Source organism: Talpa europaea (assembly GCF_964194135.1).
Source record: "Talpa europaea genome assembly, chromosome: 11".
NCBI lineage: Eukaryota > Metazoa > Chordata > Mammalia > Eulipotyphla > Talpidae > Talpa > Talpa europaea.
The window spans coordinates 30,531,745-30,559,024 of record NC_140078.1 but is presented as its reverse complement, the minus strand read 5'-3'; the positions used below and the strand labels follow the sequence as shown (position 1 = coordinate 30,559,024).

Genomic DNA, 27,280 nt, shown 5'->3' with positions numbered 1-27,280 from the left:
TCCCCACTTTCCAGATGAGGCTACTAAGACAGGGAGGTTGAATGATTTGAGGTTCCAAGCTAATAAGCAGTACAAATAAAATGCAAACCCAGGAAAATGGGGTTCAAAGATGTTAACATCATAAATTACCTCATGAGGTAGTTCTGAGAATTAAATGAGAGAACCCACATGAGGTATTAGAATAGAGCCAAGCACACAAAATGAACTCAAATAGTAACTATTTACACATTAGTATCATCACCATTGTTATTTAAAACTTTAGGATATAGTTTCTGTAGAGTACAACCAAGATCCAGACCTTGAGGGACTAAGGGAGGAATGGGGTGGAAGGTAAAAAACAACTCCAAGAGAAAGCCTGTGGAAGGAAGGCTACTTTAGGGTGGAAAAGGCTTGAACATTGTTACAGGCTAAGGAGAAGAACAGGCTGAAGGCGCTAGCAAATCAAACATATCCAGAAAAGAATAATGACCTAAGATCTCAAAGACTCTAGCAAAGGAGATGAAGAGCAGCAGCAGAGGGGTTAAACTTAAACTTAGGGGTTAATCTTAGCAGAGGGGTTAAATCAAAGATAAAGGACAAAAAAATATAAACAGACAAATAAGACCAGAGAGGCAGACACTAGGGTTACTCATGCTATATAACATGTATTTGCTCCATGAATTACAATGGTAATGTCACCTGTTCAGTATAGGAGGATGGGATCTTGTAGGGACAGAAGCCTGAAGGAAAGAGTAAATCTGGAATAATCACCCAGAGGAAGAAAAGGGACTAGCTACTACCAAAGCACTACTTTAAAAAAAGCTCAGAGCACCAACATAGACAAATTACAGCATCACTAACCACGCTGAAAGATATTATGAAGAAGTAGCCTTCTGTTTTTGTAAATATCAGAAGGTGCACACAGGAATGTAACGTGGCCTCTGGCATTCCATTTATTTAAAAGTTTTTTGTGGATACTTAGTACAAAAACAAGATCTTTAGGACAATAAGATAAAACAATACGATAATTTACATTTCAGTACTTGAAATAATACACATTTAGTGGTTTTGAAGTAGAACTCACAATAGGTCATTAAGTTTAAAGTAAGTGGACTTGAGAACTCCAAAGTCGTATGTTCTTTTGCATTTATTATGCAATTAATAGTTGCAAAAATACAATACCATCCTCTCCAATGCAATGAAAGTAAAAAGGTCAACATCCTATCTGCTTCTTTATCCCCCCTCCCCCCACCATCAGCTTGTTTAATACTAACTACTGTGCTGGAAATCCTTAGCTCTTTCTTAATGGCATATTTTTAAATATCCCAAAAATAGACACCCAGATAAAACAATGAAACATACATTAAAGTATTCAAGCCACAGTAACTCTTCTCTTTAATATTAAACTAGTTGTGGACAAAAGACAGTTACTTTGTTAAATGTCTTCTTTAAATGTGCATTGCTTCTTTACTTAGAAAATACTAATTTGGTTATATTTTTCCCTTTAGACACAAAAGAAAAAAAAAAATCAAGACGTTAATGTCTGAAATACCTGCTTGTCTGTCACAGCCTGACTGTAAATGTTAAAGGAAGGATCCATTATAACACTGTTACTTTAGCAACATTATCTATTATGGCAGAAGAGTGGTCAGGTAATCGCTAGAATTCCAACCATGATTTACCTATTGAAAACTTATCTTCATGTCTTCCGCTATTTTGTCTTCATTATTATCAGTAACACTAAACATTTCAAGGCCCTCAACAAAAATGGCATAAATGGTATTTCAAAGCTTACAAAGCAAATCTTTGTTCAAAGTGTGTTGGAAGGAAAGAAACTACTACTGCAAAAACAAAATTATTTTACACTACTTTATACAGATTATTATTCTCAACAGCATTTGTTTTATGACACCCCAAGTTTTATTTTCTTATATGCTAAGTCTTTAAAACATAACAATGACATGCAACCTAATCTTGCACTGTTTAAAGCCCATTTTAATTGGGTTATGTTTTTAAATTTTCCCAGTAAATTTGTAAAAAAAAAAAAAAATCCATCCTCATACACTGTTTGAAATAGGCCCTTTATAAGGGATTCTTTTTCCACATTTATTCACTTTCCTCAATCCAATGTTTGGACTTCGTGTTTAAAAAATCCAGGACTCACAATAAAAATCTACCGATTTTAAAGAGCTATTATCAGGGAAATGAAAATCTACAAATTTTAAAGAGCTATTATCAAGAAAATGAAAATCTACAAATTTTAAAGAGCTATTTATCAAGGAAATCAACTTTCAACCCAGTCACCCATCTATCCTCCTTGCATAAAAATGATGGGACACTTAAAGATGCGCACTACCCTCCCTCACTCTACCTCACCCTTTATACACAGGTTTAGTGCCTCTCAGCAGCAGCAACACGAGTACTTTCTGCTACACCTCTGCACAGAAGTTTCAAAAGATGCGAACGCAAGAAATACTACAGAGACTCGAGTTTTGCATTAGAATATTATCTAATAAGGATGAGAGAGCGCGCGCGAAACAGGGGTGGAGCGCACACTTTTGTGTCAGTGCCACCTCGATTCCAGCTGCTTTGAATAAGCCTAGAAATGCACAAAATTCAGGGGTGGGTTCATTCACAGAGTGACATCAATCTCACGACCTACTCCGAGCAACTTCAGACAATGAATGAGGACGCAACAGAGAGAAACACCCTGCTGAGAGACACCCATTCAGACTTCTCTGGAGGCACGAAACCTCCCGGACAAGAAGCTCGCTTTAGGCTTCCCGGAGAGTTCCAGGTTTCAGCACACACACAGCGTCTCAGGAGGGGCCCTGGAGAGGTGGTGACCACCCGAAGGTGGAGGCCACCTGCCAGCTGCGGGGCGCGCGGGGAGTGCCCGAGTGAGGGTCAGCGACGCGCGGAGGCAGCGCTGCAGCTGCAGCCCAGGTGCCAGGCGGCGGCACGTGCGCGGGGACACCCCGGCCAGGCGGGCGAAAGTGCCGGCTGAGGCGCGGGGAGCGCGTGGGAGACCCGAGCAAGTTTTGCGGCGCCCGGGAGCGGCCGCGCCGGGGTCCGAAGGCGCGAGGGAGGCGGCCCCGCGAGGCGCCGGCGGAGGGGCGTGCGCCCACACGTGCGCGAGCGGCAGGTGCCGGGGGCGGCGCGTGCACGCGGGTGCGCGGGCGTGTGCGCGTGTGTACACACGGCCACGCGAGGGAGGCGGCACCGGCCGGCCGGGCGGGCGCGAGGCGGGAGCTCGGGCGGAGGGCGCCGCGGCACACACGGCCTGACCCCCGCCCCCACCCCACCCCCACCCCGTCCCCCCAGGACTCGACGGGCCGGTTACCTTTCTCCTCTCTCCACACCTTTTTCTTCTTGTTGCTGGGGTACATGTTGCCGTGGGGGTGGCTGGCTTTAAGCTGCAAGTTCCCCAGGCTCACGGGCAAACAGGGTGTGTGTGGAGTGGGAGGGTGGGAGGGGGCACTCGGGAGGGAAAAAGTGAGAGAGGCTCCGCGTCCCGCGCCGCTCGCTGCTCTCCAGTCGCCGCCCTCCTCCCTCAGCCCGCGCTCGGCTTCGGCTCCCACCCGCCTCAGCCCCGCAGCGGCCGCCACAGCAGCACCTCAGAGCCTGTCAACTAGGTCACGCCTCGCGCTAACCTAACACCCGCGCAGGCCCCGCCTCCCAGCCGAAAGCCAGCGCCGGCTCCCATTGGCTGCACCGCCCGCCGCTCTCCGCTTTCCAGTCACCGGGCTCCGGGACTTGGACGCCAGGGCGCAGGCGCAGGCGCAGGCTCGGGCCCGACGCCGAGGACGTTGGGGATCGGGAGGGGGAGGAGCCAGAAGGCGAAGGGGCAGGGGATAACCTCGCGGCGGGGGCGGGGCACGGAGGAGACGCCTGGGAGGAGAGGGAGGTGACTGGTGCTCCTCGTAATATCGCCCTCTCGGTGGCTGTGAGGGCGTGGCCTGTAGGGCCAGGTGTGGTGAGAGACCTGGGAGCTGGGGTCCGGAGACCGCCTCAGGGAGTACAAGGTGTGGAAGTCCGAGGATGAAATAGGAATTTTCCTTATTCACTCTGTGAATTTTTTTTACCAGATAATCTGAAGCTCTATTCTTGGTAAGCAAAGGCAACCTAAAGAAGCGGCAGGATTAGGGAGTGGTTCCAGACAGTGTACAGACTGGTCCTGGCCCGTAGGGTAAAAATTACACATTTCCCTAGAATTCGGTGAAATTTGGAAAGAACAAAGATAACAAAGAACTGGACTACTCAAGTGCTTTAAAGAGCTGGGAAATAGTTGGGCACCAATATGTTAGACTGGAAACAAAAGTCTTGCATGAAAAGCAAGTTGAACAGGAGTGTTAACAGCATCAAGTCATCTTATCTGTCATTTTATTCCTCCCCCACTTGTTTTAAATGAAGGCGCTAGTCCGAAGAACTGTTTGATTCTGGGTAATACAAATTTGTCGGTTTTCCAGTTGCACCATAAGACTAGGATGACCTAGGGTTCAGAGGGAATTTGGTTATCTCCTCCACAAATTTATTGCGTTTCTAAATATCAGACGATTTACAAGGCTGATTTGATGGGTGCAGTAAATCCATATTTGACACTTGGAATGCTATGTTATATGTTTTGTACTTAAGCCAGGTAAAAACAAGTAATTATTTGGAACACATTTTTTAAATAATAAAAACAAAATGGAAGAAAGGGAGGACCTACTGAAAACTGTAAAGTATGAAATGTTTTGAAAGACAGACCTTGAAAGTGGAGTATAGATATGAGGCATCCAGGAGGGGAGAGGGAGGAAGAGGTGACAACTGGGCAGTGAAGGGCACAAAGGAATATGGTGATGGAAGTGGGTGCTTTGGTGGTGGGAGAACTATAGTAAGGGGAGAAATCAGATATTGTCCAAAAATTAAATTTAAAGAAATGAAATGTTTTGAGTAATAGGATGCTTTCATTGTCTCTGTTGTTCATTTAATGCATGAAATATATAAATGTTTATGTGACTGAGAAAAGTAAGGAAGACTTCAAGAAGGAAGTAACATTTGAACTAGTAATTAAATCCCATTTATTGATACTGGAAATAAAATGAAGACTCATTCAAGATACTTTACCAAGAAAGAATTTTTAAAAAATGGTTACAGAAAAGTTTTTGGGGAGAGGATGAGGAAGATAGGGAAGATAAGGGTTTCATGGGATAGTTAAGGAGAATAGCAATATTATTAATAACATTGGGCAATACAAGAACACTTGCACTTTTTTTTAAGATTTATTTTTGTTTTATTTATACAAGTACTGGGGTGCAGGCCAGATGTGCAGGAGGGTGAGAGGATTCACTAGAGACACAGCAGGGAACAGAACAGGCAGAATGACCGAAATACACTGTGGAGGGGAGGAGCGGGCGAGACAGGAGAGGTCTGCTGCACCATGTGGGTTGCTCCGCACCTGGCGCCTGGCGGAGATCGAACCGGCACTGCAGAGGCTGAGGACAGCTTCATGACGCTGCACTTAACCACCTGCGCCACCAGGGAGGCCCAACATTTGCCGATTTTGTGGAAGATATTGAGTTCTTATTTTAAAATTCTAAATATAAGGTGTCTCACCTTGCCTTCTGTTACAACAGGGAAATTGTTTCCGCTGCAACCTAGTACTAACCCTATGCTTTCTTAGGAACATTATACTACTTATTCTTTCTCTTGTATCAACTCAGAGAAGTTGATCTATCATCTTTCAGACTTCCTCAAGTCTCGCCCTTGCTATAAAAGAAAAATTTTTAAAAAATGAAACCAAAAAGCCCCTTCTTTTTCACAACCTCTTCCCCCGCTACTTCTTTTTAAAAGGTAGTTAATACCTGCTGTATCAATTTCCTTACATCCCACTTCTGCCCTTTTCTCTCCTCTAGTTGGGTTCTAGCCTATCAGTCAACTGAAATAGTTCTTGCTAAGGTGATCAATGACCTTTGTGTGCAATTTCATGGACATGCACCAGTCTTTCTCTTAGAAGATCTCTCAGAAGAATTTAACACTGTTAACTTTTCATTTCTCCTTGCAGGATTCATTTCCATTTCCTAACCATTTTGAATTTCTTCCTGTCTGGGTGATCCTTTTCAGTCTTCCTTTTCAGCCATTACATCTTAGAGTTTTTTTATGACTCAGACAGAACTAGGCCCTTGTCTCTTTATAGTTTTTCTTGGAATGATTTAAGTCTGTACTTATGGTTTCGATTCTGACACTGATTATCAGCCAAGGACAGTTGTGTACCCCAGAGAACACTGGCATTACTGGTTGTCACAACAGGGCAAAATATTACTGGTATCTAGTGCCAAGGATACTACTAAGCATCCTACAAAACACAGGACAACCACCAAAATAAAGAATTATCTGGCCCAAAATGTCAATATTGCTGAAGATGGGAAACCCATCTTCACTCCAATGGTTCCCAATTTTCTTATGTAAAGAAAAATTTTCTTCTTGAGCTTTAAACCTATATATGATACCTTATACTGGATCTCAACTTTAAGATGTGGTTTTATGTACTGGTTAAAAACCATCTAAAGCCAAATCACCTGGACTCAGATCCTAAGTTTACCATTGCTAACTAATGAACATTGGCAAGTTATTCAAATTCTCTGTGTCTTGTTTGTTTTTTAATCCATTATTATATAGCAGAGGATAATGTAGTATTTGTAAGATTGATGTTAGGACTAAATGAGTTAAAATATATAATGGACTTCAAATAGTTACTAGCATATAGTGGGTATGATAGAGATGCTCACTAATATAATTTCTTCTCTCATGGTCTCTCATGGAAATACAAGAAGACTATTTCGCGGCTTTCCTTTGAAGTTAGTTAGGACATGTGACTACATCCTGAGAGGATTAGAGGACAAAAGTGATTTATGTTTCTTCCAGGCCTGATCCTCAACCCCCCTGTGCATCCATCCATATTCTCTTTCCTTTTTACAGTAATCTCTGAAGTGGCACCTCAAGAAAGAAGGAGCGGGCCTCCCCGGTGGCGCAGTGGTTGAGCGCTGGGTTGCGAAGCTGCCCGCAGCCTCTGCAGTGCCCGTTCGATCCCCGGCTGCTCCCCGTCCACCGGAGGAGGGTCCACATGGCGCGCAGACCTCTCCTGCCGCCCGCTGCTCCCCTCAGCAGTATACTTTGGTCCTTCTGCTTGCTCCGCTCCCTGCTCTGGCTCTGGTGAATTCTCTCACCCTCCCGCGTTTCTGACTGTACCCAGTGCTTGTATAAATAAATAAATAAATCTTTAAAAAAAAAGAAAAGAAAAGAAAGAAGGAGCTTAAATTTCTGAGTCTCTGCTTGAGAGAGTATATCAGGTATCCAAGGAGTATCACATCAAGCTATGCATAGCTTTGGCACTTAAAGGGTATTTGTCTAGCATTTAGTATTAATTATTCTGATAATACCATTATAATTCAGAACTGATAATGTGTCAAAACTACCTGAAATGTACCATAAACTATACTGAGCTGATAATCTTCCCCCTATACTTAGACTTTCTCCCAGTGTTCTCTATTTTGATGACTCCATTACCATTCAGCTGCATAATCTAGGAACCTAAGCCACCAAACCTGCTACCTCTTATAACTTCACTCATTTTAAATTAATTGCTCTATCTCCTCAATTTTTGTCTCCTATATAAACTTGAATTTCTCACCTTCCAAATAGCACTGTAGTATGCTCAGTCCAAATTTCACTGTCTCCCGTATCTACTTTTGTCCCTCATCTGTCCATTCTCTACCCGGTATCTAGAGTTATATTGTCAAATATTATAGTGTCATCCCACCCATTGTAAAACATTCAATAGCGGTCTTTGCTATAGACTGAACTGTATTCTCCAAAATCATATGTTGAAGCCCTAGCCCCCAGTTTGATTATATCTGGATATAAGATTGTAGGGTAAGGTAAAAGTATTAGGCTTTTCTGCCCTCCTGCCATTAGGATAGATGAGGGAACCCTGTGGTCCTGAATGCATGCCTGATGGCGGGCACCTGAAGTGGATACACCTGAGCTGACAGACTGAGTTTTTAAGGGCGGCATCGCGGGGACGCCAGCAGAAGCCAAGAATGAACGGAAGGTGATGTGTCTGTAAAGATGTCTTTGATGTGCATATCACGTAGTGTTTCGCCTATATCTCCTTCTATGTGTTTTATGGTTTCAGGTCTTATGTCTAGTTCTTTAATCCATTTTGAGTTGATTTTTGTGTATGGTGTGAGGTTTCTGGACCTACTAAACATAGAGCTTCCATATGATCCAACAATTCCACTTCTAGGTATTTACCCAAAGGACACAGAAACATCAGTTCCAAAGAGCACCTGCACCCCTATGTTTATAGCAGCACTGTTTACAATAGCTAAGCTTTGGAAACAACCCAAATGCCCAAAAATAGATGACTCGATCAAGAAGATGCTGGATCAGAAAACCTGCACTGTGTCCATTCCTGCCCCTACAAGGATCTTTAAGAGGTATTGAAGGTTAAATCAGTTAATAAGGGTGGGTCACTAATCTAGCAACCTGCAGCCTAATAAAAGAAAGAGATGTCTCTATTTCTACCTGTGTATATTTTTGCCTCTGTTTCTGTCCCTAACTCTGTCACTATTTTCCCAACTCCCAATACCTCCGTGTGAAAAACATATCGAGAAAAGTGGTCTGTAAGCAAGGAAGTGAGCCTTCACTAGCCCATGCTGGCGCAAGAAAAAGAAGTTGTATTCAAGAATGTAGAAAATAATTGCAATTTCATTTTCAGTAAAACCAATGATATTTTTTCAAGATTTCTGTGGTCAGAAATGTCACATTTCTCACAGAGATCAGGTGGATATGAACAAAGAGAAGTTAATTGTATTTATAATCTATGCAAATTAGTGAAAATGAAAAACAATTGAAAAGTAAGTGGGAGGTAACAAGTCAGAGGCAGTGATTGTGAGCAATTCTTTTGAGATGTTTAGAAGCTTAAGGATAAGTAAAGACAGTAGTTGGAAGAATACTGGTGTTGAGGGAAATCTTTTCTACAGAAAATTGAATGAAAGGCTTTAAATTCAGAAGGCTAGGGCCTCCTCGGTGGCGCAGCGGTTGAGCGTTGGGTTGCGAGGCTGCCCGTGGCCTCTGCGGCGCCGGGTTGATCCCCGGCTGCTCCCCGGCCACCGGAGGAGGGTCCCGCAAGGCGCGCAGACCTCTCCTGCCGCCCGCTGCTCCCCTCAGCAGTGTACTTTGGTCCAGAGCAGAGCCTGCTCTGCTCCCAGCTCTGGCTCTGGTGAATTCTCTCACCCTCCCGCGCTTCTGACTACCCAGTGCATGTATAAACAAACAAATAAACAAATAAATTAAAAAAATAAAAATACATGCCTCTTTTAAAAAAATAAATAAATTTAAAAAATAAATAAATTCAGAAGGCTAATGAGGGCCTCCCCAGTGGCTCAGCGGTTGAGCACTGGGTTGCGAAGCTGCCGGCAGCCTCTGTAGTGCCATTTCAATCCCCGGCCACGGGGTGAGGGTCCCACATGGCGCGCAGACCATTCCTGCCGCCCGCTGCTCCTCTCAGCAGCATATTTCGTGGTCTGCCTGTTCTGTTCCCCACTCTGGCTCTGGTGAATTCTCTCACCCTCCCACACTTCTGACTGTACCCAGTGCTTGTATAAATAAATAAATAAATCTCTAAAAAAAAAAAAAGACAAATGACAAAAAGACTGAAATAGGGGGAAGGGCAGAGAAATAGACTTCAGTACCAGAGAAAGAAGATTTAGAAGGAATCAAAAGACAGAGAAAGGGGCTTGAATTTAGAATACAGGAAGAACATTTATTTCATCTTTTGGAATTAATATTTGAAGAATGACTAGATGGAGATTAAAGAATGTTAAACAAAATGAAAAAAGTCAAAGGGAGATAGGTCAAATAACCCCAATTTCAGTAATTAAGGCAGATGAGAGATTATCAGCTGAGAGATGCTAATAATTCTGGATTTTAAAGAGAACTGAAAAAAATATTTGGGGGGGAATGTTTAATGAAAGATATTTAAGAGATTACATTACATTAGACATATTTTAAAAGTACAGAAGTTAGAAAAGTTCCATTTTGAAGTCCCTTGGTGAAAGGAAAAGACATCAGGGACTTTGGAAACTATGAATGTTATCTTATTTGGCAAAAGGGACTTTGATGATGTGGTTAAAAATCTTGAGATGGAAAGATTATCCTCTATTATTTTGGTGGGCCCTAAATGTAACCACAGTGTCTTTGTAAGAGGGGTGAGTGGGCAAGTAGACTACAGAGGTGAAGGCAAAGAGATGACTATGCAAAGATTGGAGTGATGGGGTGACAAGTCTAGAAGTTCGGGGAGCCAATTAAAACTGGAAAATACCAAACAAGCAATTGATCCCCCCCTTGGAGACTCCAGAAAGAACTACACCTGCCCTTTAATTTAGTCCTGTAATAATCATTTTGGACTTCTGACCTCCAGAACACATTTCTGTTGTTTTAACCCACTTAACTGGTGGTAATTTGTCACAGCAGTTATGGGAAACTTAGAACGGGAGTAAACCTGTAAATTTAAAGCAAAAATATGTCTATTTCTGAAGTAATGACCCGAATACACAGTGCAGAATTATTTTAGGCATAATTTCTCAACTAGCTTTATTCCTATTAAATATACTTAGTATTTCCATGCTTTCATTTAAATATTCATTTTGATTTCTGATCCTAGCCTTGAGGGCTCTCACTGTGAAATAGCCATATTGTTTAAAATAGTAAAGAAGGCATTTTCAAGCACCTTTTCATTAAAGTATAATGCAACACCTTTTTTAAAAGTCATGATGATTTGAATTTGTCTACTATGGCCCACTAAAACTCAAAGTTTCTTGGTTAAGATAGGATAAATATTTTTACCTGATAAGAGACCAAAGAAATTTTGGTCCGTGTGTTTCTTGTCTACTATAGTCTTGAGAAGATAGATTAAAGGGATAATATTAGATCAGATCAAGTATTGTATTCGAACTGGAAATAAACCTGGCAGAAAGGGGTTGACCCAGTGCATAGGTCCTTACCCACATGCTTAGGAATATAGGACATGTAGAGAAACATAAAGGGCTTATTCTCACTGGAAATGAGAAAAAAGGGAAACTGGAAAAAAGAAAAAAAAGAAAGAGAACTTATTGGCTGGAACATGGCCAGGAGATACCTGTCCTACCCCAGAGAGTGGCCACTGAGCAGAAATCGGAATCCAGGCTCAAGCCAACAAGGCAAGATGGCAACTCTCTGCTGAGCAGAGTCCAAGGTCAAAGCTGAAGCTGTTCTTCAAAGACAACAGCTGCCCAAAACAACATGAGAGGGCAACCCCACGTAGAAGAGTGCAAACCACCAAGCAGAGACTAGAGCACAGGGATCACAGCCATATACACAGTAAGGAATAAGAGTGGCCAGTGAGCACTCTGTCTTTTTAAAGTACCTGTGGTGTTGGCTCTGCCACATCCTTAGTTTCCAGCAAACCTCCTCAGGACATCAGAGGATTCAGCCATTCACGCACTAGCTCAGTGTTGTTTTTTTCCCATTAACAAATTGTGGTTTCATATAAGTACAACTTGCACCTTTGAAGGTAAAATAAAAAATAAGAACTTCCATTAGCTCTGGAAGATTATTTGACCATGAGTGTGAACATGTACAAATTGGACTTTTGGTCCCTTCCTTTAATTTCAGAGAGCAGCTCTTACCTATTTGAAGCCACCCCTTGTCTCCCACAAGAATGGTAGCTGACTAGATATGGTTCTTTTCCACACCTTGTTTTCTCCAACAGCTGCTTTCATTCTAACTTGAAAGGAACTTCCTAGCAGCTCATTGGTCAGATTAGGAAATGGTTACTTAGCAACAAAGTCTTGTCCCACACAGAACTGAAAAAAGGAATCTTGTGGGCCAGCCATCTAGCTCTGCCTGTGTTACAGTGAAGAGGCACTACCTAGAAGATGAAGCCCTTGTGCCTCTTAACAGAGATACTGATAATTCTTGGGGTCACAATGAAAAGTAAGTTTTTCTCCACATGTGTTTCTCTATGAGGGTCTTTATTATTTTTTTTATTTTTATTTTATATATTTTTTACATCATTTTTCATTTTTGTACAATGTATGCATTTTCATCTTGGTTATTGTCCCCATAAAACTCCCACCTCCCCTTGTTTTGATCCTACTCCTTTCTCCCCCTCTGTAGTATGTCTCTGGTTTATAGTTGCCTATTGATTTTGATTTTTGCTTTATTATAATTAGTCTTTTTCCTGATCCCTTAGGTTTTCTAAATTCCTGCTATGAATGAGACCATCCGGTATTTTTCTTTTTCTTTCTGGCTTATTTCGCTGAGCATGATCCCTTCCAGCTCCATCCATGTTGCTGCAAATGACATGAGTTTATCTTTTTTGACTGTTGAGTAGTAGTCCATTGTGTCTATGGACCACATCTTCTTGATCGAGTCATCTATTTTTGGGCATTTGGGTTGTTTCCATAGCTTACCTATTGTAAATAGTGCCGCTATAAACATAACGGTGCAGGTGCCCTTTTGAATTAATGTTTCTGTGTCCTTTGGGTAAATACCTAGGAGTGGAATTGCTAGATCATATGGAAGCTCCCTCTTTAGCAGATTGAGGAATCTCCACACAGCTCTCCATAGTGGATGGACCAGTTTGCACTCCTACCAGCAATGTAGGAGTGCACATCCTTGCCAACATTTGTTGTTGCTAGTTTTTTTGGTATGTGTCATTCTTACAGGTGTAAGGTGGTATCTCAATGTGGTTTTAATTTGCATTTCCCTGATTACAAGTGATGTTGAACATTTTTTCATATGCCTGTTGGCCATTTGCATTTTCTCTTTGGAGATGTTTCTTTTTCTTTGCCCGTTTTTTGACTGGGTTATTTACTTTGTTTTTGTTGAGTCTTGTCAGCTCTTTGTATATTTTTGTGATCAATCCTTTATCATTAGTGTTGTAGGCAAAATTTTTCTCCCAATTAGTGGGGTCTCTCTTTGTTTTGGTTACTGTCTCTTTTGCTGTTCAGAAGCTATGAGGGTCTTTTTAATAGCACTAATGGTAGAAACTGATTAGAAAATCAGAAGTAAACTCACTATATTCCCACTTAACACCACTTTATAGGTGCTGAAAAGTATGTAATAAAATAGATAGTGATGATATGCTCTCATTTAAGACAGTATTTGGGAAGGGCAAATACTTCTGTAGAATCTTTTAAGATTCTTACTAGTTTTTCCCATTCTTTAAACATTATGACCAAAATTCAGGTTTTGATTATTGTTCTTCATATTCTGCGACTCTGGTGCTCTCTCCTAATCCCTATAGTTTCATTTACATGTATATGTACAACCTCCATCTTCCTCTTAATCTCTAAGCCTGTAAGTCAGCTGTATAACACTCATGAACAAGACATGGACTGCACATGTCTTAAATTCAACATTGTATTCCTCACAGAATCGTTCCTGAGTCTTCTCTTGCTAATGGCATCAATATCCCTCCTTACTATCATACCTCTCAAGTGCAAAATCAGAAAATCATATGATCAAACAGTTATAATACCCTAAGTATCATTTAACTCAAAGTTTCTACAACTGATAGGACTCAGGCTTAGATTGATGAAATTGATTTACCAACATCATTCTGCAGTAGGTCTGGAACCAGAATCTCCTAATCCTTTACCAACATTCCTTCACCTAGTCCTATTGATTCCACAGTGGTTCTCCCATTTATGCATTTTCACTGTCTCATTTTATAGTTTTATTTCATTAACTTTTATATATACTACTATACTTCTAATTCTCCCCTTTTTAATCCAGACACACTATTGCCAGACATGATATTCTAAAGTCCCAGATCTGATCATTATTTTCTCCTTCTTGGCACCTATTTTTTTTTTTATAGAATTAAGTTTCAATATCTTGTCCAGCAATCAAAATCCTATTTACTTAGATACCAATTTCCTATTTTGTTTATCCTAAACATACATATTATTTCAACCAATTCAAACTATTAGCTACTCATTATACCTAACTAATTCTCTCACTTCATGTCTTTCTCAATCTGTTTTGCAAATAAACAGTCCATAATGGTGGACTATCCAGGAACGGACTGCCATGCCATCTTCTTCCCCAACACTATCACAATCTATTGTGTAACATCCTGCTCCCTTTTTAAGGTCCATCTCAAGTTCTACTTCCTTAAGAAAAAAAAAAAAAAAACTTTCCCAAATCCTTCCTTGTAACACACATGTGTTTGTTTTCTTAAGGAACTCAATCTCACAGAGTTGTTTTCAAGTTTCTACTAGGTTTACAACTCAATACAGAGATTGTGTTTTTCTTACCTTTTATGTTATCTATAATTCACTGCAGTATTTGGCACATTCTAGATGCTCAATTCGCACTTGTAAAGTAGAATAAGAACTAATATCTGTATTATATTTTAAGATTTACATAATACATTCCCAAAGCCTGTGGAGTAGACCATGTAGACATTTTAATTATTGTGAATTTAAAGAATTTCAGACCCTTCAGAATAGTGTTTAGTGACACCTGTATTCTCTAATGGAAGTCAGTTTGGATTGTTAGTTTACTTTTATTCCATACCATCAGTTTGTTATTCTGTTTATATTCCCCAAAGTGATCTGCTTTGGGTATTTGTCTCATAATCATATTTACTTGCCTGCAGCTGTTTCTACATACTACCAAACAGCTAGATAAAAAAGTTTTGAAATTAAATCAATCACCCAAATATTTTTTAATATAGTGTGCATAGGTTTGCTATGGAAAAAACTGCTAGGTGATTGAATTACTTACTTTTCAGCCAGTTGCTTTGGCAGTATGATGATTACTAAACTCCAACAGTAGTATTTTATCATTCTTATTGATTTTTAATTGTATGGATATCTGCAATTTATTTGCTAGTAGCCTCTAATCTTATTTATATGCTATCAATAAATGCGATATGGTAGGGAAGAAAAACTTGTTTCTATAGACTTCAAATCTTCCACACAGACTTGGAGCCAAGGTTACAGTGCTGATATTGAAGTGAATATACCCAAATTGGAAAAATGTAGTTTCCCTATAGAAGATATTTTTAAGCAAGTCATCAGCTGGAAAATAAGTATTGACACACTTGATTTAAAGGAAATTAATTAATTAATGCTTAAAAGATAAGAGATAGGAGTGAATTGAGAGGAAAGTTTTGCCCAAAAGTGTACAAAAAGAGAAGACAATTAAAAATACGTAGAGGGAATCTCCCTGGTGGTGCAAGGGGTTAAGATGCAACCTATGAAGCTATCCACAGCCATTGCAGCATGAGTTCGATCTCCAGCCAGGGAGCAACCCACATGGTGCAGCAGACCTCTCCTGACTCACCCACTGCTCCCCTCAGCAGTGTATTTCCGTCGATCTGCGAGTTCTGTTCCCCACTCTGTCTCTGGTGAATCCTCTCACCCCTCACACCTCTGGCATGTACCCCAGTTCTTATATGCATAAATAAATAAATCTTTTTTAAAAATTTAAATAAATAAATAAATAAAATAAAAAATATGTAGAAGGAGCAGCCTGGGAAGTTCTGATCTCTGCTCCCCCCACCACCACTACTACCATGATGTGCAAAGGAAAAGACAGCCCTCCCATTTCTAGTAATGAAAAACAAGACTCTTTGGACTAATCCTCCCACTGAAAGCAAATGATGCATAAAATACACAAACTTCTTAATTTCTCAAAAGTTAAGAAGATAGCAAAGAATTACCAGGCTTAAAAAAAATCTAAGAAATAGCTTAGAAGCAAGCAGGGGCACCTGAGTAGGACCAGGACTTGCAGCCCCCTGGTTCCAGCTCTGTACTTGAACATGCAAGCAGCTTTTCCCCCGAGCCAGACAAATATGGGCTTAGTTTTACTGCCCACACATAAGAAGGAGGGCAAAAACCAATGTTCAACACCTGTCCAAGATGAGGAATCAACACTAACCTAGGACGATAAAGTGCTGATCTTTAAAAAAAAAAAAAAAGCACTTTTTTAAAAAGATTTATTTATTTGTACAAGAATCAGGGTACAGGCCAGATGTGTGGGAGGGTGAGCAGATTCACCAGAGACAGAGTGGGGAACAGAACAGGAAGACGGACAAAATACACTGCTGAGGGGAGCAGTGGGCAAGACAGGAGAGATCTGCCCCGCCATGTGGGATTCTCGCTGGCTGGCCGGGATTGAACCCATGCTGCATTGGCTGCGGACAGCTTCACAGTGTGGCGCTCAACTACCTGCGCCACCAGGGAGGCCCAAAAGTGCTGACCTTATGGTAAGGGCAATGCAAAAGTTAACCTGCCATTTCCCAAGTTCAGGAATCTTCAGAAATCTGACATTAGCAGAGCAAAGAGAAGAGGGAAAAGAAATAACACACCTCTAAGAAGTTATGGTCATATGCCAGTCCTCTTAGAGAGTTACTACATGGGGTTTATATTGCCCCAAGCCCCCAAGCCTTAAACTGTTGTAGTTCTAAAGACATAATATGGTCATAAAAAGGATCTAGAAAAAGAGAAAAACCAAAAGCCAGAAGATGGATGGAAGTAATAAAAATTAGAGCAGAAAATTAATGAAATAGAGATCAAAAAGTTAATCCAACAGATCATCAAAACCAAGAGCTGGTTATTTGAAAAGATTAACTATATAAACAAACCTTCAGCAAGACTCACAGAAAACATAAAACATAAAATAAAACATAAAATCAGAAATTAAAGGGAAGTTATAACATATACTACACAAATACAAAAGATCATAAGAAAGTATTGTGGACAAATAATATGGTAACATTGGCCAACCTAAACAAAACTGACAGATTCTTTTATAAAATTTATTCATTTTCTTGCGTTGTTCATTTTTGTATTGCAATTGGTTTCTCCCCTAGGGTATAGGCCCCTAAGTTCTCCCACCACTTACCTCCCATGACCCACTGCCACAGTCCCTTGTGTTCATCCCTCCCCTGTTTTGACCCTTCTTTCTCCCCACTGGGTGCCTCAGATCTAAGGTCAGCTTGCAAGTTTTGTCCTTTTCTTGATCTATTATTTGGTTCTATATTCCATTTGTAAGTGAAACCATTCAATATTTATCTTTTTCTTTCTGACTTACTTTGCTTAACATAATCCCTTCCAGCTCCATTCATGTTGCTGCAAATGGCATGAGTTTGTCTTTTTTTGATCACTAAGTAGTATTTCATTGTGTATCTATATCACAAGTTTTTGATCTATTCATCTGTTTGGGGGCATTTGGATTGTTTACACATCTTGGGTATTTTAAATAATGCTGTAATAGCCAAAAGAGTATAGGTTTCCTTTACAATTAGTCTTTTTATATCCTTTGGGTAGATTCTTAAGAGTGGAACTACTGGATCATATGGTAGATTCATTTTTAGTGTTTTGATGATCCTCCACACAGCTTTCCATAATGGCTGGACCAGTTTCCATTCCCACTAACCATGTAGGAGGGTTCCTTTTTCTTCACATCCTCACCAGCATTTGTTAAAACTGACAAATTCTTGGAAACATATACAACTTTCCAACTGAATCAGGATGAAATAGCAAACCTAAAGAGACCCATCATGCGTAATGAAATTGAAACAATTTCAAAAAACTCGCAAAAAACAAAAGTCCTGGGCCAGATGGATTCACTCATGAATTTATTTAGCAATTTTAACAAATACATATTACAAACCTATTATAGTGTTAGGTACGAGGTTCAAAGTTAAAACAGGACAAATATGTGCTGGCATGGTGAATAAAAGTTGTATATTTGAAGAAGAAAAAGAAGACATTCCAAATTAGAAGTACACAAAAAAAGAATGTGTGTAAAAATGAGCAGAGTGTACATATGGAGTAGTTGCATATGACCAGTTCAAGAAGAGTAGAATGTGGCTGGAGATAAATTAAGAATGCTTCTGCATAGCCAAAGAAACTATCATTAAAACAAAAAAGACACCCCACTGAATGGGAAAAATTTTATCACATGATAAATCTGACAAGGTAGTAATATTGAATATAAAAAAAAAAACTCATACAACTCAACAAAAGAAAAACAAAGAACCAGATTTTTTAAAAATGGGCAGAAGAACTAAATAGACACTTGTCCAAATAAGGCATACAGAAGACCAACAGGTACATGAAAGAATGTTCAACATCACTTATCGTCAGGGAAATGAAAATCAAAACCACAATGTGATAATGTGATATCACCTCACTTCTAAGAGAATGGTCCAAATAGGGGGGTGGTACCATATGCTGGTACAAATGTGTAGAAAACGGAAACTTCATACACTGTTGGTGGGAATGTAGACTGATCCAGCACCTATGGAAAACAGTGCAGAGCTTCCTCAAAATATTAAAAATAGATCTACTATTTGATCCTTCAATTCTATTCCTAGCTATCTGTCCCAAAGAATTCAAAATCACTAATTCAATAGGATATATGCACTCCTATGTTCACTGCAGCACTATTGACATTAGTTAAATTATGGAAACAACCCAGTACCCAACAACAGATCAATGGATTAAGAAGGAAACATAGGTTGGAGGGAGCTCAGTGGTCTAGAGTAAAGAACTATGGGTGCTTTGGTGGTGAGTGTTGTATGGTGACATACACTTGAGGAGGTGACCTATTCCCCTAACTCATATGCAGTGTTGTAAACTGATGTTACCACAATAAGGAAAGAAAGAAAAAAAATGAATGAATGAAAGAAAGAAAAAAATATTTTTCTATGGTGAAAAGGAAAATAGGGTCTGATTATTGAGAACTTTATATTGCCAGACAGAGGAAACTAAAAGAAACATTAATAAATGCCAAATTCTTGTCAACTACTGTCATATCCATATCTCATTGAATTCTCCATACAACTCCTCCCACACCCCACCCACAATTGTACTCTGGATATAAGACAAGAATAATTTTCCTTATTATATACATGAGAACATAGACTAAAATATTTTATGACTTACTCAATGTCAAATAGCTTGAAAGGGGTAGGATCAGAAATTGATTCCACATCTTCTGACTGCAAGCCCAGTTCTTAGTCCATTGCGATCTAAGTGCTTATTAACATTTCACTTGACATGATAGCAAACAGCAACTTGAAGAAACTTGAATAAGGAAATGACAGCGTATTCCCAGTTGGTATGCACTCTCATAAGTAGTATTTTAATAATGGGAGCAGAATAGATCAAAACACTAAGGGGTGGGTGATATGATATATAACTGGAACTTGGAAGACTATTTTAGGATCTGGGAGTCATGTCATAAAGTCCTGGACTGGGTTAGTATCAATGATAATGGACCAGAAGTTACAACTCAATGAAAAACAAAATTTTGTCAGGATATTTGCATGGGATGAATGAAAAATGATCCATGATTTTGAATTTGGGAAAGTGATGATCCCCATAGGGCAAAAAATTAGAGAGGGGAAACTGACAAATAAGAGCGCTCAAGAACAACAGTGATATAATAATTTGGGGACATTGGGACATAGATGTAATATGAATATATCCAGGCTACCTTATTGCCTACTCAGTCATATTTTGGGCAATTTCATAGCCATTGGTGACAACTAAAATATAATTTAAATGTTTCCATTATTCATTACAATTCAAATTGAAAACTATCAATTACAAAGTTTTAATTTTTCACAGGGTACAAAGCTGCTCAGTGTGTGCCCCATTTCTAAAAGACACATCATATTTTACACTTGCCATTAACAAAGGCATCGTATTTTACATACACGTATTAATGTATCCATTATAAATTTTATTCCACAAACCTATGTGTGCAAGAAACATAACTTCTTATTTTTTTTTAATAATAGAATTTCATTTCTATTTCAAGTTATCATAGTCGAAATTTCTTCTTGGTCCCACTCCAACTTTCTCCTTCCTTCCTAGCCCAGGGAATGTTTTCTCATTTTAGGAAGAGGACACAGAAGACTTTTATGTTACTTTGATATTACAAATAAGGTATTGTACATCCATTCTATTGTCTGGGTATATATTTTTTTTCTTTTCTAAGTGCCAAGAAGAGACTTATTCCCTTTTTTCTGTCCCATCTTTTTTTCTGACTCACTGGGGAGCTCACTGATTGAATGGGGAGGGGGGAAATACACAGGGTCCAAAGAAAAATACCAGGAAAAATCATTTAACATTACCAAATATATTCTATGATATTTTCCCATTTGTAATTTGAATTCCTCCCAAATTATTTCTCACCTAATCAAGCATTAATGTGTGCTAGGCACTATGCCAGACACATTGCATGAATTGTCCAATTGTCCTTCAAGTTTACCATTATGCTCTTTACCTTGACACTAGGATGTAACTAATAGACTTCTGGAAGAAATACTTCCAACAATACTGAGTTATCAACATTCTCTGTTCAAACTCATAAAGAGTTTTAACTCTGTTAAAACTCATAAAGACTAAAATAAACAAAAGAACTTTCATTCCCTGTTACTCTAGCTCCCCCATAACTTTAATATTTATGAAATTTTGCCTTTTTTTTTTGCTCTTGAGCAACGAACTTGAAAAGTAAACTAAAGGTTATAAAATATCCTTTTCAAGACATTGACATTAAATTATACTTTCTAAAATAGTCTACTATATTAATCTAAGTCATTAGTCTATTGTTTAGAAACAGAAATTTGTAACATATCAAAATGTATTTAGTTTCTATAATATACTAGTATCTTCAATATTTATTTAGTCCTTTTATTTTAAATCTCATTTAAATCCTTTTATTTTAAATCTCATATATATATATATAAACTGGTAATATCTGAGCTTGGTCTAGCTATGTAGAAATAATAATTGCAAGTTGTTCCCATTAGAATAATTCCCTTCTATGCGTGCCATTCTTGCTGTATGGACATTACAATTATTGTATGATTGGAGACTGAGCTGCTCTCAGTACATAGAATATGGAGTCTCATCTGAACAATGATAATTTTGTCAGGGACTGGGAAAATAAGAGCTGTGTCCTTCTTGGACAATGCCTTAAGTGAGTGGCAGAGATAGAGTTGTATTCTTGTTGGTGAAATGAAAGAGAAAACAGTGTTTAGGATAATAGTACCCATGTTTTGGAAAGTAAAATGACATCTATCCTAGATAAGTAGGAAAGGCTCTTCTGACATTCTACCAGAGAAAGGAATGCAACAGAACCAGGGAGAGTACAGTTGCAATATTATAGAACTAGAGATCCCTCCGTGTATATTAGATTGTGTGTATGCCTTTTATATTTTTCTCTTTTCTTCCTTGGGATTACTAATATTATTTTGGTAATGCCAGTCTGTTGTTCTAGAGATGGTTTAATTAGCCAAGGAGAGGGGTTTTAAGGAAAAGGTAGTAGTAGTTATCAGAGTGAGGGAAAAAAAAGCAAAAGAGAAGGCAAAAATCAGTAGATGCTTCTTCAGATTCTTATATCATGTAGTTTTTTAATTTTATCTCAATAGTAAAGCACTTTCCTCAATGATGCTTTTAAAAGATAGGCCTTTGGAAAAGGAAAAGAGAAGGAAACTGACATTATTTAGCAGATATATCTTTAATAAAACATCAAATATGTACACTTGATTTCTATAGTCCTTGCACTTTAATTCTGTTCTAAGTACACCTTGCTATTCATATTCTGTGGAAAGTGACACTCAGAGAGGTTAAATACATTTAAAATAACATGGCTAAGCAAAATGATATGAAATACTATTTCTAAACCTCATTCTTGATGATGTTGAAAGCTAAGGATCTCACAAATCAAACTGAACCTAAACCCATTATTTATTTTAAATCTGGAAATATTAATAAGTTCTATTCCATTCAATAGTTATTAGCGAAATTATTAAAATTAAAGAAAGCAAAGAAAACCTTCAAAATAATCAGTAACTAGTAAAGCAGAGATTATTTTGGATTTCAAAAATAGTTGTAAATATGGAGTTAAACCTAATTATGGAGAAAGCTGAAATCAACGGAGGACTTTAGTTATTATACAGTAAGCAACAGGGATTTAAGAATTTACAAGCAAATATGTGTCTTGCTGGAAACAGTACTCGAGGTAAATTATACTGAGGGTAGATGTATGCTAAGCTAAAATTAGAACAATCATGATTAAATTAGCTAGGAGGCTGTTGTAGGAATGCAGACACAGGAAAATGAGTCTGATTTATGCTATGCTGTCCACAGGAAACAAAATACTCCCACAAAATTCCCTTTGGCAGAATTTTCTCTAGACCCTTGTAGATGCAGACCCTCACTCTTCTTTCTTCTACATTTCCCAAGTTTTTTTTTTTCCCAATTCTAGTAACTTGGATTCATCTATATGCTCCTATTCCCAACCTGACCTCCTCCTATATGTGAGCTCCCGATGGTGGAGTTGTTCTGGATGTCAATTTTGTCTTTCATCATTTGCCTCACCTTTGCCAGCCTGGATTCCGTCTCTGGATTCTCCTGGGAATTGTGTTTATCTGCTTTTCAGTCATTCTAGTTTGATTCCCAGGGATGGCTTTCTTATGTAACTACCTGTCCTGGAAGCAGCAGATTATATTTTTCTGACCTTATGCACTCACCATCTGTCCACTCTAGAGTCTTTGCCTCTCAGCCCAACCTTGAGATCATGCCAGAGAAAAGAATGGAGGACTGAATGTTGAAAAATGCATAAACATTAGGGAACATAGAATCAAAAAGAAGCTATAGAATAGGAGTTTGAATGGATGAAGGATATCCAGGATATAAAGTCACAGAAGCCAGTGTACTACACAGATTCTAAAAGAAAATTTAGAAAGGAATCAGTAGTTAATAATATATCATTACTGCATCTAATGGTCAAAGCAAATGAATCAGGTGAAACCCTATGTGAGGCATGAAACATCATTTTAGGTTAACCAGGAGAATCAATGAAAGGCTAATGTTTAGTTTCATTTGTAAGTTTTGTGTGAACAAAGAAATAAACATTTTCTTATTTGCCTGAAACTCCCTAGGCGGATTCCCCCATAAAGTACAGAGATGTCTTTTTATTTCAGAACCACTGTCAGTAAAGGAACAGTTACATTAATCAGTGCCCCAATGTCCATTCAAAGGAAGATGAACTATGTCCTGGAAAGAAAGGAGGTGAGCCACATTGGGGATATGAATGGTAAAACCAGGAGTTAATATATATCAAATCTTTCATGAGAAAGTGCATCTGAAAATAACTGTAATCAAAGATTTTTTTTATTTTCTTCTAATCCTTTTAATCCTTTTCTCGGTACTATACATATTATATATGGTTTATTTTCACAGTATTTATTAGTCCAATATAGCTTCTGAGAATTAAGAATTCTATCCAAGAAGTCTTAGGATAAAGAAAGATGTTTCAATTATCAATTGTTACATAATAAGCATCTAAAAACTTAGTGGTTTAAAACAATGATTTATTATTTCTCATAATTCTGTGTGTCAATTGGATGAGTTTTCTGTTAGTTTCACCTGGACTCACTCATGCAGCTTTACTCAGCTGATGGTTAGCTGAGATTGCTGGTCCTCTCTCTCTTTCTCTCTCTCTCTCCATGTTCTATGTCCTCTGACTCCTTCAGAGCCTTGTGTCTTGGGGCATAGTTCCAATAGGGTAAAAGAGGTTGAAAGACCTTAAGACTAGCTTGGAAGTTGAACAATACCATCTGCCACATTTCTGTTGGTCAAAGCAAGTCACTAGGGCAGTCCTAGAGTGGGGAAGTAGTTTCCATCTCTTCTTGATGGGTGAATTGGGCAAGTCATATTTGTAAGGGATATGAACACAGGTAATTGTGATTCATTTGTGACCATTGTAAAAATCTACAACAATCTACCCTTAGACACCAGTGATTCACATCTCTCCCACGTGAATCTTTCCCTTCTAAGATTGCTCAAGTCATCATCCATTTCAGTATCCATGATCTCATAATTTGCATCTAATCAAGATGTTTATGAGTTCCCTGGGTACACTTTCTGATTCAAATACTGTGAACAGAAGAGACAAGCTAAATTTCCATTCTCTTACATAGACAATGGACACTGGAGAGATCAAAAAACTATGCTGTACTAAGCATGAATATCCAAGAAGGGGAAGGAAGACTTAACAGTAACTCACCCTTGAAGACTTAGAAATCTATTCAGGTACCTACTCTAGAGGTGTTCCTTGATTAGGGCCCAACTATACTCTCATGGAATAGTTTCCTAATCTTTTACTCTCCTTGACTCTTACCTATACCTATGGGCTCCTGTCTCTGTTCTATGAATTGTTCTTTCTTCATAAAATGACCCATGTCTGAGCTGAGTGGCTTTCTCATCCTGCTTCCTATCCAGAGAAAGATGGAGGCTCCAGGTTTCTTTTGATTTAGAACTATCTTAATATCTTTTAGTCCAAACTAGGAATATTTTTTCAATATAACCTTAAAAAAAGACTGTGGATTTCCCATGAATTTGATGGGGTTCACTTCAAACCCCAAAATTCACATGGTAATTATTTGGGAGGCAGTGGGCTATAGTGCTAGCTTATTCCTTGCTACTTCAAAATTCTTCTCTCTCAATGGTGTTAAATGGGTAGGAAATTAAAACACACAAACATCAAATAGTGTGTTTCACATTATACAAATAGCTGTATCCCATAAAATTTTGTGAGCAATCAATTATTTGTAAAGGTAAAAGAATCTGTGTCATTGTAGAAACTTGTCGTTTAACATTAAATGGAGCAGTGGAATATCAAAAAAGATAAACTCATGCCATTTGTGGCAACATGGATGGAGTTGAAAAGGGTCATGCTAAGTGAAATAAGTCATAAAGAGAAAGTTAAATACCAGATGGTGTTGCTTATATTTGGAATATACAGAAATCAAACAAAGGGTCAAACAAAGATAAACTTTAAAACCAATCCTTGAAAACTGATCTGAGACATCCAAGAGGGGAGGGGAGAAGGGAGGGAGAGAGGAGAGGATGAGATTGGAGAAGAGGGGAAGGGGCGCATAATGAACTGCGGTGGAGGACTATGGGTGCTCTGGTGGTGGGAGAGCTACAATGGCCTCACCTGAGGGGAGAAATCCTGCATTGTCAAATATTAGCATAGATGTAAAACAATAGTACTTCATCATTTAAAAAAAAATAATTTTGTGACTTATTTGGTAAACTTTGGAGAAACGGTGGTGTAGAAAGAGGGGCAACTCTAAAGTCATAACTGCTTTTTTTCTTTAATCTTTAAGAATTTATTTCTCATATCTTTCACAGAATACTGACTTTGAGAACATCCATTCCTTTTTAGGTAGCCACTCACTTGGGAGTTAGTTTAATTAGTTTATAAAGTACCAAAACAAATATACCTGCCTGTGAATCCCACTTTGTCATGTGACCTTGGACAAATTACTTATTTTCACTTGGTATCTGTTTCATCATCAGTAAGATAGAAAAACAAATGTTCTGTGCTTGCTATCTTATGAGTTGTCACGGAAGTTGGAAATGAGGTATGTAAAGCAATGACAAGTAATTATATCTAAAACCACAATTCTAGAGCTGAATGAAATTTTTGTAACCTTCCAAAGTTAACTCCATAGCAAACACTTTTGATGGCATACGTACGTGTATTTTTTAAACATTATATTGATATGATACTGATTTATTATAAAACAAGTCTCAAAATAGAAATTAAAAGGGAGGGTATTTTTAATTTCCCAATAATAGAAGTTCTAACATTTTCTTACTGCACTCGGTTGAATTTTTCATGGGGAGTATTAGAATTTCAGAGAGTGGGCCTCCCTGGTGGCTCAAGGGGTTAGAACACAACCTATGAAGCTTCTGCAGCCACTGCAGCACGCATTCGATCCCCAGCCAGGGAGCTACCTACATGGCCAGCAGACCTCTCCTGACTTGCCCGCTGCTCTCCTCAGCAGTGTATTTCAGTTGATCTGCCTGTTCTGTTCCCTGTTCTGTCTCTGGTGAATCCTCTCATGCCCCATACTTCTGGCCTGTTCTTGTATGCATAAATAAATAAATCTTTAAAAAAAAAGAATTTCACAGAGAGTAACAATGTCAGTATTCATATAGAGAAAAGTTATGAAACAGTGGAACAGGTATCTAGCAAACACCAGTGTTTCTCGATTGATATTTTAAATAAATTGTACCAGAAACCATTGTGAAAGGTACATTAGTAGCAGAATGTTTTTTTGATAGTCAATCAAAATTTCCGTTCCCTTAAGTGAAAATCTTAACAACCTGACATTTAGAAAAGAAACACATTTTTTACAAGTTTCAAAAGAGGTTTTTCTTTTAATTGCACATTTTCTGCTGTAGCTAATAACCAATTTCTTTTACTTTCTTTTTTATGTTTTAAGTTACTCAACAGTTTATCCTTCAAATTAGATTCTTACGTCTCCTCCCATTTCACTAATTCTCTTATTTGCACTTATCCTACCTTTGATAACTGCTTTTAGCCCTGTAATTTTCATGTTAATATTTGACTACTGACAGCTTTTATTTTCTGGTCCAGTGTATAATACAAATTTTATTTCATTTAATATCCATAATTTTCTTCTCTTGCTTCAACACACATGTCACATAACATTTGCAGTTAGAAATATGGGTGTCCTTTCCGCTTCCTGGATAACCATGTTTCTTATTCTGTGTCTGTACATTCTGTACATACTAACTGTAACTTTATTCTGTGTACTTTGGGGAATGTAATAATGGGACTACATTAAATCACATTGCTTTTTCTAATATATCTTTTCTAGTTGTGAAATATGGAGTTTAAAAATTATTAGATATTTGGGCCTCCCCGGTGGCACAGCGGTTGAGCACTGGGTTGCGAAGCTGCCTGCAGCCTCTGCAGCGCTGGTTCGATCCCTGGCTGCTCCCTGGCCACCAGGCAAAGGGTCCCACATGGCGCGCAGACCTCTCCTGCCGCCCACTGCTCCCCTCAGCAGTGTATTTCGGTCCTTCTGCCTGCTCTGCTCCCAGCTCTGGCTCTGGTGAATTCTCTCACCCTCCCGCACTTCTGACTGTACCCAGTGCTTGAATGAATGAATGAATGAATGAATAAATAAATAAATAAATAAATCTTTTAAAAAATTATTAGATATTTATTGACTATATCGATCACACTGATTTCTTTTTTTTTTTTTTAAGATTCATTTATTTATTTATACAGCACTGGGTACAGTCAGAAGCAAGGGAGGGTGAGAGAATTCACCAGAGCCAGAGCAGGGAGCAGAACAGACAGACTGAGGAAATACACTGCTGAGGGGAGCAGCGGGAGGCAGGAAAGGTCTGCACAC

At 38.8% G+C, this 27,280-nt stretch overlaps 2 protein-coding genes across 5 annotated transcripts in view; one reads left to right on the top strand and one right to left on the bottom strand.

Moving 5' to 3' along the window:
• MACROD2 (mono-ADP ribosylhydrolase 2) overlaps positions 1–3,368 on the bottom strand; it is a gene marked incomplete at both ends in the record, with an annotated part of 1,814,301 nt that extends 1,810,933 nt beyond the window's left edge. For all 4 annotated transcript variants that reach the window (XM_084247233.1, XM_084247234.1, XM_084247235.1 and 1 more), the window contains one exon: positions 3,323–3,368. In XM_084247233.1, the coding sequence (XP_084103359.1) occupies positions 3,323–3,368 (46 nt within the window). The remainder of the gene's footprint in view (positions 1–3,322) is intronic.
• Positions 3,369–11,832: 8,464 nt separating this feature from the next.
• Positions 11,833–27,280, top strand: part of SEL1L2 (SEL1L2 adaptor subunit of SYVN1 ubiquitin ligase) — a gene marked incomplete at its 3' end in the record, with an annotated part of 88,982 nt that continues 73,534 nt past the window's right edge. The window contains exon 1 of the mRNA XM_084247717.1: positions 11,833–11,997. Within this exon, the coding sequence (XP_084103843.1) occupies positions 11,940–11,997 (58 nt within the window). The 5' untranslated portion in view covers positions 11,833–11,939. The remainder of the gene's footprint in view (positions 11,998–27,280) is intronic.